This window comes from Hemibagrus wyckioides, linkage group LG05, assembly GCF_019097595.1.
Source record: "Hemibagrus wyckioides isolate EC202008001 linkage group LG05, SWU_Hwy_1.0, whole genome shotgun sequence".
In the NCBI taxonomy this organism is placed as follows: domain Eukaryota; kingdom Metazoa; phylum Chordata; class Actinopteri; order Siluriformes; family Bagridae; genus Hemibagrus; species Hemibagrus wyckioides.
Window position 1 is genome coordinate 30,345,707 of NC_080714.1, and position 23,781 is coordinate 30,369,487.

At 40.5% G+C, this 23,781-nt stretch overlaps 1 protein-coding gene and 1 long non-coding RNA gene across 3 annotated transcripts; one reads left to right on the plus strand and one right to left on the minus strand.

Annotated features, from left to right (window-relative positions):
• The first annotated feature begins 321 nt into the window (after positions 1-321).
• Positions 322-23,385, plus strand: lrriq3 (leucine rich repeats and IQ motif containing 3). Of its 2 annotated transcripts, none has more exons than XM_058389858.1 (8): positions 322-425; positions 556-846; positions 1,015-1,338; positions 20,348-20,472; positions 20,573-20,699; positions 20,812-20,917; positions 21,483-22,200; positions 22,679-23,385. In XM_058389858.1, exons 2-8 carry the CDS (start codon positions 574-576, stop codon positions 22,845-22,847), a joined length of 1,842 nt encoding a protein of 613 aa, XP_058245841.1. In that variant the 5' UTR covers positions 322-425; positions 556-573; the 3' UTR covers positions 22,848-23,385. The 2 variants fall into 2 exon arrangements, with proteins under 2 accessions (XP_058245841.1, XP_058245842.1); XM_058389859.1 differs by having other exon boundaries at positions 20,573-20,687.
• LOC131353115 (uncharacterized) lies at positions 22,154-23,515 on the minus strand. The gene is made up of 3 exons (XR_009204595.1): positions 23,384-23,515; positions 22,677-22,824; positions 22,154-22,572 (listed from the first exon to the last, which is right to left on the minus strand). It is a non-coding gene; the product is annotated as an uncharacterized LOC131353115 (long non-coding RNA).
• Between the last annotated feature and the right edge of the window lie 266 nt (positions 23,516-23,781).

The window sequence follows — 23,781 nt, forward strand, 5'->3', positions numbered from 1 at the left end:
TTCCGATTGGTCACATGTCTGCCTGTAGTAACCAATCCTAAAAAGGCAGCGCAAACTATACAAGCCAATCAGTAGAAAGAAGGCGGGATTTAATGGAATATGTATGAGACGCAGAACGCTCCTGCAGTGCTTCTATCTCCGCTTCCGGTTTAATAACCGGATGTTTCATAAACTGCTGGCCTTTTTATAATTTTGTATGATTTATGGTTATGTAATTAATTCACAACTTAAATGCTGGTAGTGTCATTGATACTGAAAAGATTTTAATAAATAAAAAATCATAAAATTGAATTAAAAAAATAAATAAACGCCGTTTCAAATGACTGTTGCTATGGCAACTTTAACCTTATTGTTGTGATGGTCCAGGGTGGAGGTGTGAGGATTCAGTGGCTGTTAAAAAATCAAACATTTTATGTGCATTTACTGTAAGACCTTTTCTTCAGACACACTCAGATGTTTTGTTTAGAATTTATATACAGATTTGCAGCTCTTAGTATTATTATTATTATTATTATTTTATGACGGTGTGTTGACCTTTATTTTGTCTCTTTGTAGAGTAAAGGTGAGGTGCCGATGGAGAACATCAGAGTTAAGAGAGATTTAAGCCAGGAAGATGGACACATGTCTTCATCCTCATCATCATCTTCATCCTCTTCTCCATCCTCAATGTGCGCTGAGCGGGACGCGGTGGTGGTGCGGAGGTGTGCTCAACAGTTACACAGCCTGAGTGGTGTGTGTGTGTTCAGAACTCTGAGAGTGTGTGTGCTGTGTGATAACTTCATCACCAACATCGACCCACTGCGGCAGTGTGTTAGCTTACTGAAGCTCGACCTCAAAGGCAACCAGGTTCACCATTATTCATCTGCATTTACACTACAACACACACACACAATTATCTTTAAAACTGTGGAAAAAAGTACAAAATAGATGAGAGACAAGCTCCAAAAGTGCAGAGATGTCATCTAGAATAGCATCTTTACTAAACTATTAATTTGTGTGTGTGTGTGTGTTCAGATCACTCAGCTACCTGAAGCTTCATTCTGGAAGAACCTGAAGGATCTACAGCTGCTGTTTCTACATGATAACAGTATATCTGTGTGGCACGACGTGTCCGGTCTGGGTGTCTGTCCGTCTCTGATCGCTTTAACGCTATACGAAACGCCACTCTGCCGGACGGGAAACTACAGACACTGTGTTATTAATAGTATTTTCAGCCTGAAGGCCCTGGACCATCATGTCATCTCAGATGAAGAGATCATTGAAAACTGGGAACTTCCTCTCAGATTTAAAGCAATGGCACCGAGTCTATCCATCAATCTGTATTCCTCAGCACACATGGTGACTAACACTAAACACTGATTCTCTCTTATTAGCCCCATCTTTTTATTATGTCTGATATTCTGATTGCTAAAGGCCAATATTTTTATCTAAAACATTAGTCTGGGAAAAGTTCTGCATTCTTTTATTACATCCGGACTCTCTAAACGTCTGCATGAGGTTCTGTTATCTGTGTGTGTGTGTGTCTCTTATCTGTGTGTGTGTCTCATCTGTGTGTGTGTGTGTCAGTTGTCTGTGTGTGTGTCAATTATCTGTGTGTATCAGTTGTGTGTGTGTGTCAGTTGTGTGTGTATGTGTGTGTGTCAGTTATCTGTGTGTCAGTTGTGTGTGTGTGTCAGTTATCTGTGTGTGTGTCAGATATCTGTTGTGTCAGTTGTGTGTGTGTGTCAGATATCTCTGTGTATGCCAGTTATCTGTGTGTGTGTGTTTCTTATCTGTGTGTGTGTGTCAGTTATCTGTGTATGTTTCTTATCTGTGTGTGTCAGTTATGTGTGTGTCTCTTATCTGTGTGTGTGTGTGTGTCAGTTATCTGTGTGTGTCAGTTATGTGTGTGTCTCTTATCTGTGTGTGTGTGTGTCAGTTATCTGTGTGTGTTAGTTATGTGTGTGTATGTGTGTCAGATATCTCTGTGTATGCCAGTTATCTGTGTATCAGTTATCTCTGTGTATGCCAGTTATCTGTGTGTGTGTCTCTTATGTGTGTGTGTGTCAGTTATCTGTGTGTGTTAGTTATGTGTGTGTATGTGTGTCTCTTATCTGTGTGTGTGTGTGTGCGCGCATCAGATATCTCTGTGTATGCCAGTTATCTGTGTGTTAGTAATCTGTGTGTGTGTCAGTTATCTGTGTGTCTCTCTTATATGTGTGTGTCTGTGTGTGTGTGTCAGTTGTCTGTCTGTGTGTCAGTTATCTGTGTGTGTGTCTGTGTGTGTGTCAGTTATCTGTGTGTGTCAGTTATGTGTGTGTGTCAGTTGTGTGTGTTCAGTTATCTGTGTGTGTCAGTTGTGTGTGTGTTCAGTTATCTGTGTGTCAGTTATGTGTGTGTGTCAGTTGTGTGTGTGTCAGTTATGTGTGTGTTCAGTTATCTGTGTGTGTCAGTTATGTGAGTGTGTCAGTTATGTGTGTGTTCAGTTATCTGTGTGTGTCAGTTATGTGTGTGTGTCAGTTGTGTGTGTTCAGTTATCTGTGTGTGTCAGTTGTGTGTGTTCAGTTATCTGTGTGTGTCAGTTGTGTGTGTGTCAGTTATGTGTGTGTGTCAGTTGTGTGTGTTCAGTTATCTGTGTGTGTCAGTTGTGTGTGTGTTCAGTTATCTGTGTGTCAGTTATGTGTGTGTCAGTTATGTGTGTGTTCAGTTATCTGTGTGTGTCACTTGTGTGAGTGTGTCAGTTATGTGTGTGTCAGTTATGTGTGTGTGTCAGTTATGTGTGTGTTCAGTTATCTGTGTGTGTCAGTTGTGTGTGTCAGTTATGTGAGTGTGTCAGTTGTGTGTGTGTTCAGTTATCTGTGTGTCAGTTATGTGTGTGTCAGTTGTGTGTGTGTCAGTTATGTGTGTGTTCAGTTATCTGTGTGTGTCAGTTATGTGAGTGTGTCAGTTATGTGTGTGTTCAGTTATCTGTGTGTGTCAGTTATGTGTGTGTGTCAGTTGTGTGTGTTCAGTTATCTGTGTGTGTCAGTTGTGTGTGTGTTCAGTTATCTGTGTGTCAGTTATGTGTGTGTGTCAGTTATGTGTGTTCAGTTATCTGTGTGTGTCAGTTATGTGAGTGTGTCAGTTATGTGTGTGTTCAGTTATCTGTGTGTGTCAGTTATGTGTGTGTGTCAGTTGTGTGTGTTCAGTTATCTGTGTGTGTCAGTTGTGTGTGTGTTCAGTTATCTGTGTGTCAGTTATGTGTGTGTGTCAGTTATGTGTGTTCAGTTATCTGTGTGTGTCAGTTATGTGAGTGTGTCAGTTATGTGTGTGTTCAGTTATCTGTGTGAGTCAGTTATGTGTGTGTGTCAGTTGTGTGTGTTCAGTTATCTGTGTGTGTCAGTTGTGTGTGTGTTCAGTTATCTGTGTGTCAGTTATGTGTGTGTTCAGTTATCTGTGTGTGTCACTTGTGTGAGTGTGTCAGTTATGTGTGTGTCAGTTATGTGTGTGTGTCAGTTATGTGTGTGTTCAGTTATCTGTGTGTGTCAGTTGTGTGAGTGTGTCAGTTATGTGTGTGTCAGTTATCTGTGTGTGTCAGTTATGTGTGTGTTCAGTTATGTGTGTGTTCAGTTATCTGTGTGTGTCAGTTGTGTGTGTCAGTTATGTGAGTGTGTCAGTTGTGTGTGTGTTCAGTTATCTGTGTGTCAGTTATGTGTGTGTGTCAGTTGTGTGTGTGTCAGTTATGTGTGTGTTCAGTTATCTGTGTGTGTCAGTTATGTGAGTGTGTCAGTTATGTGTGTGTTCAGTTATCTGTGTGTGTCAGTTATGTGTGTGTGTCAGTTGTGTGTGTGTTCAGTTATCTGTGTGTCAGTTATGTGTGTGTGTCAGTTGTGTGTGTGTCAGTTATGTGTGTGTTCAGTTATCTGTGTGTGTCAGTTGTGAGTGTGTCAGTTATGTGTGTGTTCAGTTATCTGTGTGTGTCAGTTATGTGTGTGTGTCAGTTGTGTGTGTTCAGTTATCTGTGTGTGTCAGTTGTGTGTGTGTTCAGTTATCTGTGTGTCAGTTATGTGTGTGTGTCAGTTATGTGTGTTCAGTTATCTGTGTGTGTCAGTTATGTGAGTGTGTCAGTTATGTGTGTGTTCAGTTATCTGTGTGTGTCAGTTATGTGTGTGTGTCAGTTGTGTGTGTTCAGTTATCTGTGTGTGTCAGTTATGTGTGTGTTCAGTTATCTGTGTGTGTCAGTTATGTGTGTGTTCAGTTATCTGTGTGTGTCAGTTATGTGTGTGTGTCAGTTGTGTGTGTTCAGTTATCTGTGTGTGTCAGTTATGTGTGTGTTCAGTTATCTGTGTGTGTCAGTTATGTGTGTGTGTCAGTTGTGTGTGTTCAGTTATCTGTGTGTGTCAGTTGTGTGTGTGTTCAGTTATCTGTGTGTCAGTTATGTGTGTGTGTCAGTTATGTGTGTGTTCAGTTATCTGTGTGTGTCACTTGTGTGAGTGTGTCAGTTATGTGTGTGTCAGTTATGTGTGTGTGTCAGTTATGTGTGTGTTCAGTTATCTGTGTGTGTCAGTTGTGTGAGTGTGTCAGTTATGTGTGTGTCAGTTATCTGTGTCAGTTATGTGTGTGTTCAGTTATCTGTGTGTGTCAGTTATGTGTGTGTTCAGTTATGTGTGTGTTCAGTTATCTGTGTGTGTCAGTTGTGTGTGTCAGTTATGTGAGTGTGTCAGTTATGTGTGTGTTCAGTTATCTGTGTGTGTCAGTTATGTGAGTGTGTCAGTTATGTGTGTGTTCAGTTATGTGTGTGTTCAGTTATCTGTGTGTGTCAGTTATGTGTGTGTCAGTTATGTGTGTGTTCAGTTATCTGTGTGTGTCAGTTATGTGTGTGTCAGTTATGTGTGTGTTCAGTTATCTGTGTGTCAGTTATGTGTGTCAGTTATGTGTGTGTTCAGTTATCTGTGTGTGTTCAGTTGTGTGTGTGTTCAGTTATCTGTGTGTGTCAGTTATGTGTGTGTGCAGTTATCTGTGTGTGTCAGTTATGTGTGTGTGTCAGTTGTGTGTGTTCAGTTATCTGTGTGTGTCAGTTATGAGTGTGTCAGTTATGTGTGTGTCAGTTATGTGTGTGTTCAGTTATCTGTGTGTCAGTTATGTGTGTGTGTCAGTTATGTGTGTGTTCAGTTATCTGTGTGTGTCAGTTATGTGTGTCAGTTATGTGTGTGTCAGTTATGTGTGTGTTCAGTTATCTGTGTGTGTCAGTTGTGTGTGTGTTCAGTTATCTGTGTGTCAGTTATGTGTGTGTTCAGTTATCTGTGTGTGTCAGTTATGTGTGTGTGTCAGTTATGTGTGTTCAGTTATCTGTGTGTCAGTTATGTGTGTGTTCAGTTATCTGTGTGTGTCAGTTATGTGTGTGTGTCAGTTGTGTGTGTCAGTTATGTGTGTGTTCAGTTATCTGTGTGTGTTCAGTTATCTGTGTGTCAGTTATGTGTGTGTTCAGTTATCTGTGTGTCAGTTATGTGTGTGTTCAGTTATCTGTGTGTGTCAGTTATGTGTGTTCAGTTATGTGTGTGTTCAGTTATCTGTGTGTGTCAGTTATGTGTGTGTCATTATGTGTGTGTTCAGTTATCTGTGTGTGTCAGTTATGTGTGTTCAGTTATGTGTGTGTTCAGTTATCTGTGTGTGTCAGTTATGTGTGTGTCATTATGTGTGTGTTCAGTTATCTGTGTGTGTCAGTTATGTGTGTGTCAGTTATGTGTGTGTTCAGTTATGTGTGTTCAGTTATGTGTGTGTCAGTTATGTGTGTCAGTTATGTGTGTGTTCAGTTATGTGTGTGTCAGTTATGTGTGTGTTCAGTTATCTGTGTGTGTCAGTTATGTGTGTGTTCAGTTATCTGTGTGTGTCAGTTATGTGTGTCAGTTATGTGTGTGTGTTCAGTTATCTGTGTGTGTTCAGTTATGTGTGTGTGTCAGTTGTGTGTGTTCAGTTATCTGTGTGTGTCAGTTGTGTGTGTCAGTTATGTGAGTGTGTCAGTTATGTGTGTGTCAGTTATGTGTTCAGTTATCTGTGTGTGTCAGTTATCTGTGTGTTCAGTTATCTGTGTGTGTCAGTTATGTGTGTGTCAGTTATGTGTGTGTTCAGTTATCTGTGTGTGTCAGTTATGTGTGTGTTCAGTTATCTGTGTGTCAGTTATGTGTGTGTTCAGTTATCTGTGTGTGTTCAGTTATCTGTGTGTGTCAGTTATGTGTGTGTTCAGTTATCTGTGTGTGTCAGTTATGTGTGTGTGCAGTTATCTGTGTGTGTCAGTTATGTGTGTGTGTCAGTTGTGTGTGTTCAGTTATCTGTGTGTGTCAGTTGTATGTGTCAGTTATGTGAGTGTGTCAGTTATGTGTGTGTCAGTTATGTGTGTGTTCAGTTGTCTGTGTGTGTCAGTTGTGTGTGTGTTCAGTTATCTGTGTGTCAGTTATGTGTGTGTTCAGTTATCTGTGTGTGTCAGTTATGTGAGTGTGTCAGTTATGTGTGTGTCAGTTATGTGTGTGTTCAGTTATCTGTGTGTGTCAGTTATGTGAGTGTGTCAGTTATGTGTGTGTCAGTTATGTGTGTGTTCAGTTATCTGTGTGTCAGTTATGTGTGTGTCAGTTATGTGAGTGTGTCAGTTATGTGTGTGTTCAGTTATGTGTGTGTTCAGTTATCTGTGTGTCAGTTGTGTGTGTCAGTTATGTGAGTGTGTCAGTTATGTGTGTGTTCAGTTATCTGTGTGTGTCAGTTATGTGTGTGTCAGTTATGTGTGTGTTCAGTTATGTGTGTGTCAGTTATGTGTGTGTGTTCAGTTATCTGTGTGTGTTCAGTTATGTGTGTGTGTCAGTTGTGTGTGTCAGTTATGTGTGTGTTCAGTTATCTGTGTGTGTCAGTTATGTGTGTGTCAGTTGTGTGTGTGTTCAGTTATCTGTGTGTGTTCAGATATGTGTGTGTGTCAGTTGTGTGTGTTCAGTTATCTGTGTGTGTCAGTTGTGTGTGTCAGTTATGTGTGTGTCAGTTATGTGTGTGTCAGTTATGTGTGTGTTCAGTTATGTGTGTGTGTCAGTTGTGTGTGTTCAGTTATCTGTGTGTGTCAGTTGTGTGTGTGTTCAGTTGTGTGTGTTCAGTTATCTGTGTGTGTCAGTTGTGTGTGTGTTCAGTTATCTGTGTGTCAGTTATGTGTGTGTGTCAGTTATGTGTGTTCAGTTATCTGTGTGTGTCAGTTATGTGAGTGTGTCAGTTATGTGTGTGTTCAGTTATCTGTGTGTGTCAGCTGTGTGTGTGTCAGTTGTGTGTGTTCAGTTATCTGTGTGTGTCAGTTGTGTGTGTGTTCAGTTATCTGTGTGTCAGTTATGTGTGTGTGTCAGTTATGTGTGTTCAGTTATCTGTGTGTGTCAGTTATGTGAGTGTGTCAGTTATGTGTGTGTTCAGTTATCTGTGTGTGTCAGTTATGTGTGTGTGTCAGTTGTGTGTGTTCAGTTATCTGTGTGTGTCAGTTGTGTGTGTGTTCAGTTATCTGTGTGTCAGTTATGTGTGTGTCAGTTATGTGTGTGTTCAGTTATCTGTGTGTGTCACTTGTGTGAGTGTGTCAGTTATGTGTGTGTCAGTTATGTGTGTGTGTCAGTTATGTGTGTGTTCAGTTATCTGTGTGTGTCAGTTGTGTGTGTCAGTTGTGAGTGTGTCAGTTGTGTGTGTGTTCAGTTATGTGTGTGTTCAGTTATCTGTGTGTCAGTTGTGTGTGTCAGTTATGTGAGTGTGTCAGTTATGTGTGTGTTCAGTTATCTGTGTGTGTCAGTTATGTGTGTGTCAGTTATGTGTGTGTTCAGTTATCTGTGTGTGTCAGTTATGTGTGTGTTCAGTTATCTGTGTGTGTCAGTTATGTGTGTGTCAGTTATGTGTGTGTGTTCAGTTATCTGTGTGTGTTCAGTTATGTGTGTGTGTCAGTTGTGTGTGTCAGTTATGTGTGTGTTCAGTTATCTGTGTGTGTCAGTTATGTGTGTGTCAGTTGTGTGTGTGTTCAGTTATCTGTGTGTGTCAGTTATGTGTGTGTGTCAGTTGTGTGTGTTCAGTTATCTGTGTGTGTCAGTTGTGTGTGTGTTCAGTTATCTGTGTGTCAGTTATGTGTGTGTCAGTTATGTGTGTGTTCAGTTATCTGTGTGTGTCACTTGTGTGAGTGTGTCAGTTATGTGTGTGTCAGTTATGTGTGTGTGTCAGTTATGTGTGTGTTCAGTTATCTGTGAGTGTCAGTTGTGTGTGTCAGTTATGTGAGTGTGTCAGTTATGTGTGTGTTCAGTTATGTGTGTGTCAGTTGTGTGTGTCAGTTATGTGAGTGTGTCAGTTATGTGTGTGTTCAGTTATGTGTGTGTTCAGTTATCTGTGTGTCAGTTGTGTGTGTTCAGTTATCTGTGTGTGTCAGTTATGTGTGTGTTCAGTTATCTGTGTGTGTCAGTTATGTGTGTGTCAGTTATGTGTGTGTGTTCAGTTATCTGTGTGTGTTCAGTTATGTGTGTGTGTCAGTTGTGTGTGTCAGTTATGTGTGTGTTCAGTTATCTGTGTGTGTCAGTTATGTGTGTGTCAGTTGTGTGTGTGTTCAGTTATCTGTGTGTGTTCAGTTATGTGTGTGTGTCAGTTGTGTGTGTTCAGTTATCTGTGTGTGTCAGTTGTGTGTGTCAGTTATGTGTGTGTCAGTTATGTGTGTGTCAGTTATGTGTGTGTTCAGTTATCTGTGTGTGTCAGTTATCTGTGTGTTCAGTTATCTGTGTGTGTCAGTTATGTGTGTGTCAGTTATGTGAGTGTGTTCAGTTATCTGTGTGTGTCAGTTGTGTGTGTCAGTTATGTGAGTGTGTCAGTTATGTGTGTGTTCAGTTATCTGTGTGTGTCAGTTATGTGTGTGTTCAGTTATCTGTGTGTCAGTTATGTGTGTGTCAGTTATGTGTGTGTTCAGTTATCTGTGTGTCAGTTATGTGTGTGTCAGTTATGTGTGTGTTCAGTTATGTGTGTGTGTCAGTTGTGTGTGTGTCAGTTATGTGTGTGTTCAGTTATCTGTGTGTGTCAGTTATGTGTGTGTCAGTTATGTGTGTGTTCAGTTATCTGTGTGTGTCAGTTATGTGTGTGTCAGTTATCTGTGTGTCAGTTATGTGTGTGTCAGTTATGTGTGTGTCAGTTATGTGTGTGTCAGTTATGTGTGTGTGTCAGTTGTGTGTGTCAGTTATCTGTGTGTGTCAGTTGTGTGTGTCAGTTATGTGAGTGTGTCAGTTGTGTGTGTGTTCAGTTATCTGTGTGTCAGTTATGTGTGTGTGTCAGTTATGTGTGTGTCAGTTATCTGTGTGTGTTCAGTTATGTGTGTGTGTCAGTTGTGTGTGTCAGTTATCTGTGTGTCAGTTATGTGTGTGTCAGTTATGTGTGTGTGTCAGTTGTGTGTGTCAGTTATCTGTGTGTGTCAGTTGTGTGTGTCAGTTATGTGAGTGTGTCAGTTGTGTGTGTGTTCAGTTATCTGTGTGTCAGTTATGTGTGTGTGTCAGTTGTGTGTGTGTCAGTTATGTGTGTGTTCAGTTATCTGTGTGTGTCAGTTATGTGAGTGTGTCAGTTATGTGTGTGTTCAGTTATCTGTGTGTGTCAGTTATGTGTGTGTGTCAGTTGTGTGTGTGTTCAGTTATGTGTGTGTTCAGTTATCTGTGTGTGTCAGTTATGTGTGTGTCAGTTATCTGTGTGTGTTCAGTTATCTGTGTGTGTCAGTTATGTGTGTGTGTCAGTTGTGTGTGTGTTCAGTTGTGTGTGTGTTCAGTTATCTGTGTGTGTCAGTTATGTGTGTGTCAGTTATCTGTGTGTGTTCAGTTATGTGTGTGTGTCAGTTGTGTGTGTCAGTTATCTGTGTGTCAGTTATGTGTGTGTCAGTTATGTGTGTGTGTCAGTTGTGTGTGTCAGTTATCTGTGTGTGTCAGTTGTGTGTGTCAGTTATGTGAGTGTGTCAGTTGTGTGTGTGTTCAGTTATCTGTGTGTCAGTTATGTGTGTGTGTCAGTTGTGTGTGTGTCAGTTATGTGTGTGTTCAGTTATCTGTGTGTGTCAGTTATGTGAGTGTGTCAGTTATGTGTGTGTTCAGTTATCTGTGTGTGTCAGTTATGTGTGTGTGTCAGTTGTGTGTGTGTTCAGTTATGTGTGTGTTCAGTTATCTGTGTGTGTCAGTTATGTGTGTGTCAGTTATGTGTGTGTTCAGTTATCTGTGTGTGTCAGTTATGTGTGTGTCAGTTATGTGTGTGTTCAGTTATCTGTGTGTGTCAGTTATGTGTGTGTTCAGTTATCTGTGTGTGTCAGTTATGTGAGTGTGTCAGTTATGTGTGTTCAGTTATCTGTGTGTCAGTTATGTGTGTGTGTCAGTTATGTGTGTGTCAGTTATGTGTGTGTTCAGTTATGTGTGTGTCAGTTATGTGTGTGTTCAGTTATCTGTGTGTCAGTTATGTGTGTGTCAGTTATGTGTGTGTTCAGTTATCTGTATGTGTCAGTTATGTGTGTGTTCAGTTATCTGTGTGTGTCAGTTATGTGTGTGTTCAGTTATCTGTGTGTGTCAGTTATGTGTGTGTCAGTTATCTGTGTGTGTTCAGTTATGTGTGTGTGTCAGTTGTGTGTGTCAGTTATCTGTGTGTGTCAGTTATGTGTGTGTCAGTTATGTGTGTGTGTTCAGTTATCTGTGTGTGTTCAGTTATGTGTGTGTGTCAGTTGTGTGTGTTCAGTTATCTGTGTGTGTCAGTTGTGTGTGTCAGTTATGTGAGGGTGTCAGTTATGTGTGTGTCAGTTATGTGTGTGTTCAGTTATCTGTGTGTGTCAGTTATCTGTGTGTTCAGTTATCTGTGTGTGTCAGTTATGTGTGTGTCAGTTGTGTGTGTGTTCAGTTATCTGTGTGTGTTCAGTTATGTGTGTGTGTCAGTTGTGTGTGTTCAGTTATCTGTGTGTGTCAGTTGTGTGTGTCAGTTATGTGAGTGTGTCAGTTATGTGTGTGTCAGTTATGTGTGTGTCAGTTATGTGTGTGTTCAGTTATCTGTGTGTGTCAGTTATCTCTGTGTCAGTTATGTGTGTGTCAGTTGTGTGTCTTCAGTTGTCTGTGTGTGTCAGTTATTTGTGTGTTCAGTTATCTGTGTGTGTCAGTTATCTGTGTCAGTTATGTGTGTGTCAGTTATGTGTGTTCAGTTATCTGTGTGTGTTCAGTTGTGTGTGTGTTCAGTTATCTGTGTGTCAGTTATGTGTGTATTCAGTTATCTGTGTGTGTCAGTTATCTGTGTCAGTTATGTGTGTTCAGTTATCTGTGTGTGTTCAGTTATGTGTGTGTGTCAGTTGTGTGTGTTCAGTTATGTGTGTTCAGTTATCTGTGTGTGTTCAGTTATGTGTGTGTGTCAGTTGTGTGTGTTCAGTTATCTGTGTGTTCAGTTATGTGTGTGTGTCAGTTATGTGTGTGTCAGTTATATGTGTGTGTCAGTTATCTGTGTGTTCAGTTATCTGTGTGTGTCAGTTATGTGTGTGTCAGTTATCTGTGTGTGTCAGTTATGTGTGTGTCAGTTATCTGTGTGTCAGTTATCTGTGTGTCAGTTATCTTTGTGTGTCAGTTATCTGTGTGTCAGTTATCTTTGTGTGTCAGTTATCTGTGTGTCAGTTATGTGTGTGTCAGTTATGTGTGTGTCAGTTATGTGTGTGTTCAGTTATCTGTGTGTGTCAGTTATCTGTGTGTTCAATTATCTGTGTGTGTCAGTTATGCGTGTGTCAGTTATGCGTGTGTTCAGTTATCTGTGTGTTCAGTTATCTGTGTGTCAGTTATCTTTGTGTCAGTTATCTGTGTGTCAGTTATGTGTGTGTCTGTTATGTGTGTCAGTTATATGTGTGTTCAGTTATCTGTGTGTGTCAGTTATGTGTGTGTTCAGTTATCTGTGTGTCAGTTATCTGTTTGTCAGTTATCTTTGTGTCAGTTATCTGTGTGTCAGTTATGTGTGTGTCTGTTATGTGTGTCAGTTATATGTGTGTTCAGTTATCTGTGTGTCAGTTATGTGTGTGTTCAGTTATCTGTGTGTGTCAGTTATGTGTGTGTCTGTTATCTGTGTGTCAGTTATATGTGTGTTCAGTTATCTGTGTGTGTCAGTTATGTGTGTGTTCAGTTATCTGTGTGTGTTCAGTTATGTGTGTGTGTCAGTTGTGTGTGTCAGTTATGTGTGTGTTCAGTTATCTGTGTGTCAGTTATGTGTGTCTTCAGTTATCTGTGTGTGTCAGTTATGTGTGTGTTCAGTTATCTGTGTGTGTCAGTTATCTGTGTGTGTCAGTTGTGTGTCAGTTATGTGTGTGTTCAGTTATCTGTGTGTCAGTTATGTGTGTCGTCAGTTATCTGTGTGTGTCAGTTATGTGTGTGTTCAGTTATCTGTGTGTGTCAGTTATGTGTGTGTTCAGTTATCTGTGTGTGTCGGTTATGTGTGTGTCAGTTATTTGTGTGTTCAGTTATCTGTGTGTGTCAGTTATCTGTGTCAGTTATGTGTGTGTCAGTTATGTGTGTGTTCAGTTATCTGTGTGTGTCAGTTGTGTGTGTCAGTTATGTGTGTGTCAGTTATGTGTGTGTCAGTTATGTGTGTGTTCAGTTATGTGTGTGTGTCAGTTGTGTGTGTTCAGTTATCTGTGTGTGTCAGTTGTGTGTGTGTTCAGTTGTGTGTGTTCAGTTATCTGTGTGTGTCAGTTGTGTGTGTGTTCAGTTATCTGTGTGTCAGTTATGTGTGTGTGTCAGTTATGTGTGTTCAGTTATCTGTGTGTGTCAGTTATGTGAGTGTGTCAGTTATGTGTGTGTTCAGTTATCTGTGTGTGTCAGCTGTGTGTGTGTCAGTTGTGTGTGTTCAGTTATCTGTGTGTGTCAGTTGTGTGTGTGTTCAGTTATCTGTGTGTCAGTTATGTGTGTGTGTCAGTTATGTGTGTTCAGTTATCTGTGTGTGTCAGTTATGTGAGTGTGTCAGTTATGTGTGTGTTCAGTTATCTGTGTGTGTCAGTTATGTGTGTGTGTCAGTTGTGTGTGTTCAGTTATCTGTGTGTGTCAGTTGTGTGTGTGTTCAGTTATCTGTGTGTCAGTTATGTGTGAGTCAGTTATGTGTGTGTTCAGTTATCTGTGTGTGTCACTTGTGTGAGTGTGTCAGTTATGTGTGTGTCAGTTATGTGTGTGTGTCAGTTATGTGTGTGTTCAGTTATCTGTGTGTGTCAGTTGTGTGTGTCAGTTATGTGAGTGTGTCAGTTGTGTGTGTGTTCAGTTATGTGTGTGTTCAGTTATCTGTGTGTCAGTTGTGTGTGTCAGTTATGTGAGTGTGTCAGTTATGTGTGTGTTCAGTTATCTGTGTGTGTCAGTTATGTGTGTGTCAGTTATGTGTGTGTTCAGTTATCTGTGTGTGTCAGTTATGTGTGTGTTCAGTTATCTGTGTGTGTCAGTTATGTGTGTGTGTTCAGTTATCTGTGTGTGTTCAGTTATGTGTGTGTGTCAGTTGTGTGTGTCAGTTATGTGTGTGTTCAGTTATCTGTGTGTGTCAGTTATGTGTGTGTCAGTTGTGTGTGTGTTCAGTTATCTGTGTGTGTCAGTTATGTGTGTGTGTCAGTTGTGTGTGTTCAGTTATCTGTGTGTGTCAGTTGTGTGTGTGTTCAGTTATCTGTGTGTCAGTTATGTGTGTGTCAGTTATGTGTGTGTTCAGTTATCTGTGTGTGTCACTTGTGTGAGTGTGTCAGTTATGTGTGTGTCAGTTATGTGTGTGTGTCAGTTATGTGTGTGTTCAGTTATCTGTGAGTGTCAGTTGTGTGTGTCAGTTATGTGAGTGTGTCAGTTATGTGTGTGTTCAGTTATGTGTGTGTTCAGTTATCTGTGTGTCAGTTGTGTGTGTGTTCAGTTATCTGTGTGTGTCAGTTATGTGTGTGTCAGTTATGTGTGTGTGTTCAGTTATCTGTGTGTGTTCAGTTATGTGTGTGTGTCAGTTGTGTGTGTCAGTTATGTGTGTGTTCAGTTATCTGTGTGTGTCAGTTATGTGTGTGTCAGTTGTGTGTGTGTTCAGTTATCTGTGTGTGTTCAGTTGTGTGTGTGTCAGTTGTGTGTGTTCAGTTATCTGTGTGTCAGTTGTGTGTGTCAGTTATGTGTGTGTCAGTTATGTGTGTGTCAGTTATGTGTGTGTTCAGTTATCTGTGTGTGTCAGTTATCTGTGTGTTCAGTTATCTGTGTGTGTCAGTTATGTGTGTGTCAGTTATGTGAGTGTGTTCAGTTATCTGTGTGTGTCAGTTGTGTGTGTCAGTTATGTGAGTGTGTCAGTTATGTGTGTGTCAGTTATGTGTGTGTCAGTTATGTGTGTGTTCAGTTATCTGTGTGTGTCAGTTGTGTGTGTGTTCAGTTATCTGTGTGTCAGTTATGTGTGTGTGTCAGTTATGTGTGTGTTCAGTTATCTGTGTGTGTGAGTTATGTGAGTGTGTCAGTTATGTGTGTGTTCAGTTATCTGTGTGTGTCAGTTATGTGAGTGTGTCAGTTATGTGTGTGTTCAGTTATCTGTGTGTGTCAGTTATGTGTGTGTTCAGTTATCTGTGTGTCAGTTATGTGTGTGTCAGTTATGTGTGTGTTCAGTTATCTGTGTGTCAGTTATGTGTGTGTCAGTTATGTGTGTGTTCAGTTATGTGTGTGTGTCAGTTGTGTGTGTGTCAGTTATGTGTGTGTTCAGTTATCTGTGTGTGTCAGTTATGTGTGTGTCAGTTATGTGTGTGTTCAGTTATCTGTGTGTGTCAGTTATGTGTGTGTCAGTTATCTGTGTGTGTTCAGTTATGTGTGTGTGTCAGTTGTGTGTGTCAGTTATCTGTGTGTCAGTTATGTGTGTGTCAGTTATGTGTGTGTGTCAGTTGTGTGTGTCAGTTATCTGTGTGTGTCAGTTGTTTGTGTCAGTTATGTGAGTGTGTCAGTTGTGTGTGTGTTCAGTTATCTGTGTGTCAGTTATGTGTGTGTGTCAGTTGTGTGTGTGTCAGTTATGTGTGTGTTCAGTTATCTGTGTGTGTCAGTTATGTGAGTGTGTCAGTTATGTGTGTGTTCAGTTATCTGTGTGTGTCAGTTATGTGTGTGTGTCAGTTGTGTGTGTGTTCAGTTATGTGTGTGTTCAGTTATCTGTGTGTGTCAGTTATGTGTGTGTCAGTTATGTGTGTGTTCAGTTATCTGTGTGTGTCAGTTATGTGTGTGTCAGTTATGTGTGTGTTCAGTTATCTGTGTGTGTCAGTTATGTGTGTGTTCAGTTATCTGTGTGTGTCAGTTATGTGAGTGTGTCAGTTATGTGTGTTCAGTTATCTGTGTGTCAGTTATGTGTGTGTGTCAGTTATGTGTGTGTCAGTTATGTGTTTGTTCAGTTATGTGTGTGTCAGTTATGTGTGTGTCAGTTATGTGTGTGTTCAGTTATCTGTATGTGTCAGTTATGTGTGTGTTCAGTTATCTGTGTGTGTCAGTTATGTGTGTGTCAGTTATGTGTGTGTTCAGTTATCTGTATGTGTCAGTTATGTGTGTGTCAGTTATGTGTGTGTTCAGTTATCTGTATGTGTCAGTTATGTGTGTGTTCAGTTATCTGTGTGTGTCAGTTATCTGTGTGTTCAGTTATCTGTGTGTGTCAGTTATGTGTGTGTCAGTTATCTGTGTGTGTTCAGTTATGTGTGTGTGTCAGTTGTGTGTGTCAGTTATCTGTGTGTGTCAGTTATGTGTGTGTCAGTTATGTGTGTGTGTTCAGTTATCTGTGTGTGTTCAGTTATGTGTGTGTGTCAGTTGTGTGTGTTCAGTTATCTGTGTGTGTCAGTTGTGTGTGTCAGTTATGTGAGGGTGTCAGTTATGTGTGTGTCAGTTATGTGTGTGTTCAGTTATCTGTGTGTGTCAGTTATCTGTGTGTTCAGTTATCTGTGTGTGTCAGTTATGTGTGTGTCAGTTGTGTGTGTGTTCAGTTATCTGTGTGTGTTCAGTTATGTGTGTGTGTCAGTTGTGTGTGTTCAGTTATCTGTGTGTGTCAGTTGTGTGTGTCAGTTATGTGAGTGTGTCAGTTATGTGTGTGTCAGTTATGTGTGTGTTCAGTTATCTGTGTGTCAGTTATCTCTGTGTCAGTTATGTGTGTGTCAGTTGTGTGTCTTCAGTTGTCTGTGTGTGTCAGTTATTTGTGTGTTCAGTTATCTGTGTGTGTCAGTTATCTGTGTCAGTTATGTGTGTGTCAGTTATGTGTGTTCAGTTATCTGTGTGTGTTCAGTTGTGTGTGTGTTCAGTTATCTGTGTGTCAGTTATGTGTGTGTCAGTTATGTGTGTATTCAGTTATCTGTGTGTGTCAGTTATCTGTGTCAGTTATGTGTGTTCAGTTATCTGTGTGTGTTCAGTTATGTGTGTGTGTCAGTTGTGTGTGTTCAGTTATGTGTGTTCAGTTATCTGTGTGTGTTCAGTTATGTGTGTGTGTCAGTTGTGTGTGTTCAGTTATCTGTGTGTTCAGTTATGTGTGTGTGTCAGTTATGTGTGTGTCAGTTATATGTGTGTGTCAGTTATCTGTGTGTTCAGTTATCTGTGTGTGTCAGTTGTGTGTGTCAGTTATCTGTGTGTGTCAGTTATGTGTGTGTCAGTTATCTGTGTGTCAGTTATCTGTGTGTCAGTTATCTTTGTGTGTCAGTTATCTGTGTGTCAGTTATCTTTGTGTGTCAGTTATCTGTGTGTCAGTTATGTGTGTGTCAGTTATGTGTGTGTCAGTTATGTGTGTGTTCAGTTATCTGTGTGTGTCAGTTATCTGTGTGTGTCAGTTATCTGTGTGTGTCAGTTATCTGTGTGTTCAATTATCTGTGTGTGTCAGTTATGCGTGTGTCAGTTATGCGTGTGTTCAGTTATCTGTGTGTTCAGTTATCTGTGTGTCAGTTATCTTTGTGTCAGTTATCTGTGTGTCAGTTATGTGTGTGTCTGTTATGTGTGTCAGTTATATGTGTGTTCAGTTATCTGTGTGTGTCAGTTATGTGTGTGTTCAGTTATCTGTGTGTCAGTTATCTGTGTGTCAGTTATCTTTGTGTCAGTTATCTGTGTGTCAGTTATGTGTGTGTCTGTTATGTGTGTCAGTTATATGTGTGTTCAGTTATCTGTGTGTCAGTTATGTGTGTGTTCAGTTATCTGTGTGTGTCAGTTATGTGTGTGTCTGTTATCTGTGTGTCAGTTATATGTGTGTTCAGTTATCTGTGTGTGTCAGTTATGTGTGTGTTCAGTTATCTGTGTGTGTTCAGTTATGTGTGTGTGTCAGTTGTGTGTGTCAGTTATGTGTGTGTTCAGTTATCTGTGTGTCAGTTATGTGTGTCTTCAGTTATCTGTGTGTGTCAGTTATGTGTGTGTTCAGTTATCTGTGTGTGTCAGTTATCTGTGTGTGTCAGTTGTGTGTCAGTTATGTGTGTGTTCAGTTATCTGTGTGTCAGTTATGTGTGTCGTCAGTTATCTGTGTGTGTCAGTTATGTGTGTGTTCAGTTATCTGTGTGTGTCAGTTATGTGTGTGTTCAGTTATCTGTGTGTGTCGGTTATGTGTGTGTCAGTTATTTGTGTGTTCAGTTATCTGTGTGTGTCAGTTATCTGTGTCAGTTATGTGTGTGTCAGTTATGTGTGTGTTCAGTTATGTGTGTGTGTCAGTTATGTGTGTGTTCAGTTATCTGTGTGTGTCAGTTATGTGTGTGTTCAATTATCTGTGTGTGTCAGTTATGTGTGTGTGTTCAGTTATCTGTGTGTGTTCAGTTATCTATGTGTGTCAGTTGTGTGTGTCAGTTATGTGAGTGTGTCAGTTATCTGTGTGTCAGTTATGTGTGTGTCAGTTATCTGTGTGTATCAGTTATGTGTGTGTCAGTTATCTGTGTGTATCAGTTATGTGTGTGTCAGTTATGTGTGTGTTCAGTTATCTGTGTGTGTCGGTTATGTGTGTGTTCAGTTATCTGTGTGTCAGTTATCTGTGTCAGTTATGTGTGTGTCAGTTATGTGTGTGTTCAGTTATCTGTGTGTGTCAGTTATCTGTGTCAGTTATGTGTGTTCAGTTATCTGTGTGTGTTCAGTTGTGTGTGTGTCAGTTATGTGTGTTCAGTTATGTGTGTGTTCAGTTATGTGTGTCAGTTATGTGTGTGTGTCAGTTATGTGTGTGTTCAGTTATCTGTGTGTGTCAGTTATCTGTGTCAGTTGTGTGTTCAGTTATGTGTGTGTGTCAGTTGTGTGTGTTCAGTTATCTGTGTGTTCAGTTATGTGTGTGTGTCAGTTATGTGTGTGTCAGCTAAATGTTAGTTATCTGTGTGTGTCAGTTATGTGTGTGTCAGTTATGTGTGTGTGTTCAGTTATCTGTGTGTGTCAGTTATGTGTGTGTGCAGTTATCTGTGTGTGTCAGTTATCTGTGTGTGTCAGTTATCTGTGTCAGTTGTGTGTGTTCAGTTATCTGTGTGTGTCAGTTATGTGTGTGTCAGTTATCTGTGTGTCTGTTATCTGTGTGTCAGTTATATGTGCGTTCAGTTATCCGTGTGTGTCAGTTATGTGTGTGTCAGTTATGTGTGTGTTCAGTTATCTGTGTGTGTCAGTTATCTGTGTGTTCAGTTATCTGTGTGTCAGTTATCTGTGTGTCAGTTATCTTTGTGTGTCAGTTATCTGTGTGTCAGTTATGTGTGTGTCTGTTATCTGTGTGTCAGTTATATGTGTGTTCAGTTTTCTGTGTGTGTCAGTTATGTGTGTGTTCAGTTATCTGTGTGTGTTCAGTTGTGTGTGTGTCAGTTGTGTGTGTTCAGTTATCTGTGTGTCAGTTGTGTGTGTCAGTTGTGTGTGTTCAGTTATCTGTGTGTCAGTTGTGTGTGTCAGTTGTGTGTGTTCAGTTATGTGTGTTCAGTTGTCTGTGTGTCAGTTATGTGTGTGTTCAGTTATCTGTGTGTTCAGTTACGTGTGTGTGTCAGTTATGTGTGTGTCAGCTAAATGTTAGTTATCTGTGTGTGTCAGTTATCTGTGTCAGTTATGTGTGTGTTCAGTTATGTGTGTGTCAGTTATGTGTGTGTTCAGTTATCTGTGTGTTCAGTTATCTGTGTGTGTCAGTTATGTGTGTGTTCAGTTATGTGTGTGTCAGTTGTGTGTGTCAGTTATGTGTGTGTCAGTTATGTGTGTGTTCAGTTATCTGTGTGTGTCAGTTATGTGTGTGTTCAGTTATGTGTGTCAGTTATGTGTGTGTTCAGTTATCTGTGTGTGTCACTTGTGTGTGTTCAGTTATCTGTGTGTCAGTTATGTGAGTGTGTCAGTTATCTGTGTGTGTCAGTTGTGTGTTCATTTATCTGTGTATCAGTTATGTGTGTATGCCAGTTATCTGTGTGTGTGTCTCTTATCTGTGTGTGTGTCAGTTATCTGTGTGTCTCTTATCTGTGTGTGTGTGTGTGTGTGTGTGTGTCTCTTATCTGTGTGTGTGTTTCAGCTGTGTGTGTCAGTTATCTGTGTGTGTGTCAGATATCTGTTGTATCAGTTGTGTGTGTGTGTGTCAGTTATCTCTGTGTATGCCAGTTATCTGTGTGTATGCCAGTTATCTGTGTGTGTGTGTGTGTGTGTCAGTTATCTGTGTGTGATAGTTGTGTGTGTATGTGTGTCTCTTATCTGTGTGTGTGTGTCAGCTGTGTGTGTCAGTTATCTGTGTGTATCAGTTATCTGTGTGTGTGTGTGTGTCAGATATCTGTTGTGTCAGTTGTGTGTGTGTGCATCAGATATCTCTGTGTATGCCAGTTATCTGTGTGTGTATCTCTCTTATCTGTGTGTGTGTCAGTAATCTGTGTGTGTGTCAGTTATGTGAGTGTGTCAGTTATGTGTGTGTTCAGTTATCTGTGTGTGTCAGTTGTGTGTGTCAGTTATGTGTGTGTTCAGTTATCTGTGTCAGTTATCTGTGTGTCAGTTATGTGTGTTCAGTTATCTGTGTGTGTCATTTATGTGTGTGTCAGTTATCTGTGTGTGTCATTTATGTGTGTCAGTTATGTGTGTGTTCAGTTATCTGTGTCAGTTATGTGTGTGTGTTAGTTATGTGTGTTCAGTTATCTGTGTGTGTCAGTTGTGTGTCCAGTTATGTGTGTTCAGTTATGTGTGTTTGTCAGTTATGTGTGTGTGTTCAGTTATCTGTGTGTCAGTTATGTGTGTGTGTTAGTTATGTGTGTGTGTCAGTTATCTGTGTGTTAGTTGTGTGTGTCAGTTGTGTGTGTCAGTTATCTGTGTTAGTTATGTGTGTCAGTTATCTGTGTGTTAGTTGTGTGTGTCAGTTATATGTCTGAAATTGCAAAAGTATCCAGAAATTCCAGACTAAACCAATCAGAAAAATTAGGAAAGAAAGCATCCACACCTCCATCACTGAGCCTAACAGGAGTCTTTATTTATTTCAGCATTCAGATGAAGTGAAAGCACTGCGTGGAATAATTTCAGAAATAAACAGAATCCAAGCCTCATTGTCTCCGACACTCATCATACAGAAGTGGATTAGAGGCCATTTGACCAGGAAACATCTGGGGTAAGTAAACACAGGTGCACACACACACACACACACACATATATAAATGACACAATCTCTCTTTCTCTGTATATTTAATGAAATGGTGATCTTGTGACAGATTGTGTGGAGCACCTGTTCATCTGAAAATGTTAGTGAGGAATGTGACTTCAGTGGGTTCGGTGTGGGAGAGCAGCAGAAGATCATGGATTAGGAGTGATCCTCACATTCTGGAAGTGTGTGTGTGTGTGAGTGAGAGAGAGAGACAGACACAGTGTGTGTGTGTGTGTTCATGATATCACTTTCATCTCAGTAGCTCTGAGTCAGTGATCCTGTCCTTCTCTTACATTCCATCTACAGCTACAGCAGGACATGTTGAGCTTTAGATCTTTTGATAGCAAGAACCTGACGGACCTCAAACCACCTTGTAACACTCCTCAGCTGCGTAACCATGGAGACAAACTCAGTGGGTACCATTATAGACCACTATATTTTTATTGGCACAATAAACCTCTGTCTGAAAATGTACTTTGCTAACTATCACTGTTCTGTCCACATCTTTTCCCAGTTCAGGTGTAACTGTACAGAGTGAGGTGATGACAATGATGTATAATAAAAGTAAATACAGATGGATATTTTGATGGAGCTCATTTAATGTTAAAACAATCAAATTTTAACAGGAACACATTGTTGGGGTTCCCAACTGGTGCAGCAATTGGTTAAATCCCAAGGCAGCCATTAGCTGCATGTCAAAAAGATGCAGTTAGCTTCATGTGTATCAGAGGAAATACCTGTTAGATTTCATCTTCTTGATTGCTGGGTGTGTATGAAAAGGGGAAACTGTTCAAGACCCACTTAGGGATAAAGTGGCAGAAAAAACTCATACTTATAATATAACATTGTAACATGTATTGTTACCAGGAATGGGAGAAAGAGCTCCAGCATCAATTGTCATGATAAAAATGTAGCCTAATATATAAAGTTAGATGAAATGTTGTACTTAATGTAGAGTTTCTGTTGTTAAACTCCAGATATCAGCATACTGGATGACCGTCCAGAGGAGGTGATGGACTCAAAGACTTTGTGTCTGTTTGGCGTTAAGGCCATGACGTATTTGTCCAAGCCATTTGAAGACATGCTGATATCTCGAAAAACGAATGGGCAGGACGTCCGGGATGGCATCGCCCGTTTCCACACGCAGAAATCCAATCCCACCACTGCCCCACGGCCACGCCCACCTAATGTCACCGCAGAGAAACGCCTCAGTGGCCGATACCGTAACTGCCTAAGGCTTACCGCGTTCCGGGCAATAGACAGGGCATATGAGGAAAAAGAGAAGGAGGAGGGTCTGAGGGAACGAGCCCAGCAAGTGATAGAGGCACAGGATCATCGTGACGAAGCCCACGGTCAGCGTGAAGGATTCATGAAGGCTCAAAGAAAAGTGGCACTACAGAGACAAAAGCGAGATCGAGACAAACTGGAGGAAACACTTAAACTGCAGAGAAGCAAACAGGAGCAGGAGGTGCAGCTAGTCCATCAGAAGTACCTCAGGGTCCTGGTGGAGAAGCAGATGAAGATGATGGATCAGGAGGCAGTGAAGCGCTTCAGCCAACAGCATGGTGCTTTGACTAAAGCCTTTATTAAACACAACACAGAACACTGGCTCAACAAGACTCTGGACGCAAGAAGACAACACATCGCTACACGGCACGCTGGCTTGCGGATAGAGCAGAGACACCTGGAATACAGGTACAGTCACTTACACACCTTACATACCTGCAAAACGTCCAGATTTGATAAATGTCCAGATTTAAGGCACTGAGCTGTTTTCTGGTGTAAATTTGCTGTATTGTTTGAGAAGCTATTTAAACACTCTTCACACTGCAGCAACAGTACAAAGTGTAAAAATTTAGAGACGTGCAGTTTAAAGGTGGAACAGTGGCTTAGTGGTTAGCATGTTCGCCTCACACCTCCAGCATCCTAGGTTCTTGCTCCCGCTCCCTGTGCTTGGTGACAGACATGCATCTAGGCTGATTGGAGTCTCTAAATTGCCTGTAGTGTATGAGCGCCCTGGGTTAGCACTCCATCCAGGGTGTATCCTGCCTTGATGCCCGATGACTCCTGAGATCCAGAGTATAGATCAGATAAGCGGTACAGACAATGAAATGAAAAAAATATATATTATTACGGTGTTTTATTCTAGTATGATTATTCTTTTTCCTTACAGGCAGCAGAGTAGACCGATGATGTCTTGGATGTCCTTAAACTCTCTTCTATTTCACAAACAGCAGCACTCAGACATCCCTCAAATCTCAGACAACAAATCAGCTGAAATCCAGTCAATACGAGCTAGACGTCCAGCAGACAGACGTGCTAATCAAAATATGAATAAATAAAATTTAAAAAACTGTCTAACTAAATATCTCTATTTAAATATTTCTATAACTAAGTGAATGTTGGCTTTAAACAAATTCAGGAGACTGTTCCACAACATGTTTGTTTAAATAAAGAACAATAAACAGTCACAATCATTAATCTTTAATAAAACAAATTTTACAATCATCTAATCATGTAAAATGTTCCTTTGTTGATTCAGGAGTATATATTTCATCTTATCTGAAGTACAATGAAATAAAAATAAACACGAGATTATTTTACACAGCAGAGGTTTGGGATCTGATTGGTCAAAAGATATTTTCTTTTTTCTAATTACTATTAATTTTTTTTTTTAATAATTATATAATAAATTTATACCACAATATTGATTTATACCACACATTGAATTCTCTAATCTGATTGTTCAGTAGGTGTTTTATTTTTGTGTAATATTTGTATAATGCCATGTAATTCTGTCCCAGAAACTAAAACATTGTGATATTCTCTGCCTCGTGGTAGAAAGTGATGCAGATCAAAGTGGAATCTGATCACTAACCCTGACTGGAGTGAGTGGTGATGGTCCTGGAGACAGTCACATCCTCCAAGTTGATGGAGTGACCATTGGTTGCAGCCTCCTCGAACATGTTACAGTCAGTGCGCTCAAGTTTTCACCTGTTTCAGTGTAGAGCGTCTGACGAGCGGTCAGTATGCTGGAATTAGCATAACGAAGATGTGGTCAGAGTAGCCGAGGTGGGGGCGGGGCTCCACGGTACACGCCGGGGATGTTTGTTTAGATGAGATCCAGCGTGTTCACCCCTCATGTTGATGGAATTTAGGGAGCACTGTTTTGAGATTTGCACAGTGATAATAAACAGAGCGTCAGGGTGAGAATTGCAGATCGTTAATAGCCCTATAGAGTTCACATAGTGCCTCCTTAGCATTAGCATTAGCGCT

Bases quoted from the DNA above. Each gene is read 5' to 3' on its own strand.
- lrriq3 (XM_058389858.1), top strand. From the start codon at position 574: ATGGAGAACATCAGAGTTAAGAGAGATTTAAGCCAGGAAGATGGACAC. The intron at 1,339-20,347 runs GTGACTAACACT...TATTTATTTCAG, and splicing joins TGTATTCCTCAGCACACATG to CATTCAGATGAAGTGAAAGC. The intron at 22,201-22,678 runs GTACAGTCACTT...TTTTCCTTACAG, and splicing joins CAGAGACACCTGGAATACAG to GCAGCAGAGTAGACCGATGA.